At 37.0% G+C, this 5,105-nt stretch overlaps 1 protein-coding gene across 1 annotated transcript; it reads left to right on the top strand.

Annotated features, from left to right (window-relative positions):
* Nucleotides 1-268: 268 nt before the first annotated feature.
* Nucleotides 269-1,420, top strand: LOC127080617 (uncharacterized). Its single transcript, XM_051020930.1, has 2 exons — nt 269-663; nt 802-1,420. Exons 1-2 carry the CDS (start codon nt 269-271, stop codon nt 1,418-1,420), a joined length of 1,014 nt encoding a protein of 337 aa, XP_050876887.1.
* Nucleotides 1,421-5,105: the final 3,685 nt, after the last annotated feature.

Genomic DNA, 5,105 nt, shown 5'->3' with positions numbered 1-5,105 from the left:
TGAATTGGGCATTTGCATGCTTTATTAATTATAGCAATTACTGATATGAAGATATGGAAATCAAATTTTCTCTTCCCTCCATTTAATGGTGCACAAAACTCAAGGAATATCATTACGACCCTTCCTTATTTTCCTAACACTCCATCCTAGATACTCTATCAACATCATTCATGTTACCTGCTTTACTCTCTCTCTCTTTCTCAACCTTACTCCCAGTCACCCTCATCTTTCTATCTTCTCTTCAAAGTCCATACCTCAAATATCCAAAATGTCTCAACCTTCTATCTCAACTCCTAGCAACCACACCAAGGAGCAATCGAACCCTAAAAATGTTGGTATTGAGATATATCTCTCTGATGTCATTACCGATGTCGTTCCCTTCGCGATGGTTCTTGGCCATGCAACCCCTATAAGGAAGGCTAGATCATATGCTTCCAGAAAATCCAAGCCCTCTAAAGTAAGTACTTATTTCTCTCCATCCATGGCTGCTAGAAATGTAAAAATTCTAGAACCCTCTACTGCTATAAAGAAACCCCATTCTATGACTAGCCTGTACCTTTATCCCATTAATGTCGAACCTAATATTGGTTCTTCTAAAGAATGTCTTGTTATGCCAAATGTTAAGAAAGATGTTAAAGCTTATAGAACTAGTAATATACCTAGGTTTGCTACTATTTTGAGTAAATCTAGCATGATCATTGCATACAGAGGTGACGTGGATAAGAATATTTGTGTGTTGATCTCTCAAGTGTTGGGTATTTAACATAAGACTGATGTTTTGTCGAATGTCTCCACATCCAGGGCCCAACCTGATAACACTACTGAAACCCCTATGGATAAATCTGATGTCAATGTGTCTACTCAATCTCCTGAAAAATCGAAAGACAAAGAGGAGTCTGATGGGATTCCTGGTGGTCTGGATGAAAAAGAAGGAAACTCCATCGATAAAAATGATCAATCTACTAACATAGTGAATATAGAGGATCTGGACTCTAATCATGTGCCTATTGGTCAAAGACTGGCTCCAAGAATAGCTAAAATGTTGAAGAACAAAAAAGGTCAAGCTATTGAATCCTCTAGCACGCCCTGTAAATCTCTCAGGAGAAGAACTAGTGTTGGCCCTACAAAAAGACAGAGCAAGGTTATTACTCCTGTCTCCCAGAAGAAATCTCTTAAGAGGAAGGAAATTCCTTCTGAGTCTAGTGAATCTGACCATGATGTTGAACACAATGTTCAGGATATCATTTCTACTGCCAGAAAGCAAGCTTCTAGGAAGAAGATTCCGACAAATATTCCTGAAGTTCAAATTGACAACATTTCCTTTCACTCTATGGAGAATGTAGAAAAATGGAAGTTGGTTTATCAAACAAGACTAGCATTAGAAAGAGAACAGGGCAAAAATGCTTTTGAATGCAAATAGGTGATGAGTCTGATTCAAGAAGTTGGGTTAATGAAAACTGCAATTGGCTTTGGCAAGTGTTATGAAATGCGTGTTAAAGAATTTATTGTGAATATCTCTAAGGAATGTGATAACAAGAGGAGCAAGGAGTTTAGAAAAGTGTATGTCAGAGGAAGATGTGTGTATTTTTCTCCTAAAATCATAAGTAGATTTTTGGGAAGAAATGAAGAAGAACAAGCTGAAGTGGAAGTCTCTGAAAATGTTATTTGCAGAGAGATTACTGCTAAACAAGTAAAGGAATGGCCAAGTAAAGGGAAGTTGTCAGCAAGCGATTTGAGTGTGAAGTATGATGTTCTTCATAAAATTGGAGCTGCTAATTAGGTGCCAACTAATCATACTTTCAACATTGCTACAGGATTGGGTAAGTTCATTTATATTGTAGGGATCAAGTTAAGTTTTGATTTTATATTTTTTTCTTTGATCAAAATATGAAGAATGTTGTATCTTTTGTTGTGAATATGCCAATAGCCTTTCTCTCATTGATTTGTGGTGTTATACCGAGTCAACACCCAAGCATTTTGATTAGTTATGATAATGTCTGCAAAAGAGACCCTTGTTTATCCTTACATTATAGGTTATTCACTGGAAAACATGTTCCAGATATTGTCATGACATCTGGCCAGAAATCTTCCAGGCCTACCACTAGAACAGGCATCCTTGCTGATCTAAAAGACACCTGCAAGACCTTGGATGAAACTATCAAAAGTTGTACTGAGAGAAAGAGTAGACTTGAAATTTTGATAAAGGCCTAGTCTGAAGAATAAGGAAATTTGAAAGGTGATGGAACAGGTGAAGAAGATGAAAATGAAGAAGGTATTGGTGCAAGTGATGATTAAGAAACTACCATCAGTGATGAAGACTGAAGCACTCTGGCTCTGGTTCTTCTGTGTGTTGATTTCACTTCTGTTTTTTTGGGCTATGCCTTGAATATTTATGCACTTTATAGTGCTCTTGGTCTGTAACCTATCTTTTTTTTATTTCTTTTCTAACTCTGATGTTTAGTTGTATTTGTTAACTTTTTGGCTAAAAAGGGGGAGTAATTGTGATATGATTGTTTTTGATTACTTATTGTGTTTGATTATATGTTAGCCCGCCCTGTCTCTTGCCCACTAAGCGGGAGCACGTATGGAGGGGGAATAGTTATTTCCCCTGGATCTGCTACTTAGGGGGAGCATTCTTTTTTCCTATAATGATAGACTTGTTTTGAGTGGGTTGTCGGTGTTAATAATGTCAGGAAAAATGTCTTGACATTATGAATAAAGAGAATTTATTTTTCTCTTAAGCATGTTCTTTGTGTGAGAGTTTATCTCTCTGGTGTGAGGCAATGTTCCTTTCTGCTGCGCCTGCCTCTGGTGTTTTGGGGGGAAAAGGATTTGTTTTATGCTTTTATGGTGGTTTGTTGCTGTGATCCTCACCCTTATTCGTCTTGGGCCATGCAAAGGTTGTTTTAGCCAAAAATTTCCAACGTGGGAGACTGTTAGGTCTGGTATGTAGTGATTGGCTATATTTTGGAAAAACAAGTATTTTAGTCATATGGTGAACAAGATGTCCTGACATGTTGGTTCAACATTAGAGTTTGACCTATTTTAGTATCTTGTAAGATCTGTTTCCTTTTATGAGATATCTGAAGATACGCTAAAGATTTAGTTCACGAAATATGTGAGTCAAGTAGAGCGGTTTCAAAAAAAGCAAAAGATTGTTTTTGCCTTGACTTGTTTACAAAGTAAAGATGTCAAAACATTTTAGGAAACATCTGATCTGATTGAAATCAAATCTGCAGAAGATTATGCAGAGTCCTTGGAAATGCTTTGAATCAAAGCCCAAAGCCCATGTCGTTCATATGCTATATATAGATAGTTTCTAAACCTAAGAAGGCATCGAAGCAACGATGAATATTGTTTGTGTTAGGGTTTAGTGTCTTTGTTATTTGTGAGGCATCCGAGTATATCTTTGATACTTCAATTGGACTGGTGTTATTGAGTTGTAATTGTCAATCCTTCAGAAGCTTTTAAGCAAGAGTGTATTATGTTTTCTAATATAAGTTATTGTCTCTATTGTATGGTTAAAGGGAAGTGAGAGGGGTCTCATATCTAGGAGAGTCTTAGATAGAAACATCCAAAGGTAGAGATTAGGTGAGAAGTTTGTAAAACCTGAGGTTGTTTAGAACTTCGAACTAATTATGTGATAGTGGATTTCCTTCCTGGCTTGGTAGCCCCTAGATGTAGGTGATGTTTCACTAAACTGGGTTAACAATTGCTTGTGTTATTTTCTTTCGTACTTTTATTTAAATCCTAATATTGTTTGTGGTGTGACAATGTGTTGACCCTGGTGTTGTGACATCGTGTACGACATCAAGGATCTGCATACCAAAATTTCAAGACTTCTTTTCCCCTTATAAAGGTGGTGAAGTGATACCTCATACCTTCAACCGGAAATGCATTGGAATAAAATTCCCTCACAATCTCTCATAGTTAAATTATGTAGGAGGGGTTAACGACTTGTGCCAGTTCTTGCTTTCTATCAAAGCAAGGGATCCTCGGTAATCCTTTTGAGGGTTGATGTTGAACGTCCTCTCTGACCATATGTTTCTAGAAGCCAACTCATCATAGCTTGCTTCCTGCTCAGCCCCTAAATTTTTTGCCCAGTTTAATACAGGAGTGTTAAGCTAAGATGAGGGTCCAACATTAGATCTTACTCGCTTTGAAGAAAGAGCTCTTGGACCGATCTGCAAAACAATAAGAAAAACCAACATACAATCAACAAACATAAGCATACTAATTTAAAGTAATTCTTTGCTCCCTCTCTAAACCTCACAACCTACACCGCATATCAATAGTTTATAGAAAAAAACTGCACATTTCAGGGCACACTAAGCCCCACTGAGGCGCGCTATGCGGGCTTACGAAAATTTATAAAATTCTAAGCTTTTCAATGGTTCTTGCTACACCTAACAACTACACAAAGTCCCACCGTACTACAACCCAAATTTACCATCTACTCTTAATACAGTAACCACTTTCACAAAATTACATGCTCCTAACCTAGGGTTTGAGAAGTATCCCTAACCAACTATAACATGCAATAAAGAATGTTTAAACTAACAACCTAATGACAACATAAAATTGAAATGCACTGAACATACCTTGTCTTGATTGAAGGAAGAGTAGAGAGCAGAGATGCACAAAGTAAGATTAAATAATTGGAGCTCTAGGGTTATCTAAGGGAGAATAGTGAAACAAAGATGAAACACTATAACATAGTGGTCATGAGTTCTCTACCACACATTGATATGTTGGTAAACAATACAACTAAATTCAAAGTCTTTTCATTTATGGATGGATTTTCCGATTATAATCAAATCAAGATGGCACCTGAAGACATGGAGAAGACCATTTTCATTACACCTAGGGAACATTCTGTTATAGAGTGATGCCTTTCGGATTAAAGAATGATGGTGCGACATACCAAAGAGCCATGACCACTCTTTGAAAGGGCTTCCACTTTGGTGAAGTAACTTTTTCCATTTGAAGTCCATAACAAAAATTTATTCAAGGTGGAAGGAGTGAACATTTGACTTGGTACTTAGAGAAATTCCATTTATGTTTGATTTTTCAAACTTCCACCTCAAAATTCATCATGACCCAAG

Source organism: Lathyrus oleraceus, chromosome 5 (genome assembly GCF_024323335.1).
Source record: "Lathyrus oleraceus cultivar Zhongwan6 chromosome 5, CAAS_Psat_ZW6_1.0, whole genome shotgun sequence".
NCBI lineage: Eukaryota > Viridiplantae > Streptophyta > Magnoliopsida > Fabales > Fabaceae > Lathyrus > Lathyrus oleraceus.
This window is presented reverse-complemented; position numbering and strand designations above follow the sequence as displayed.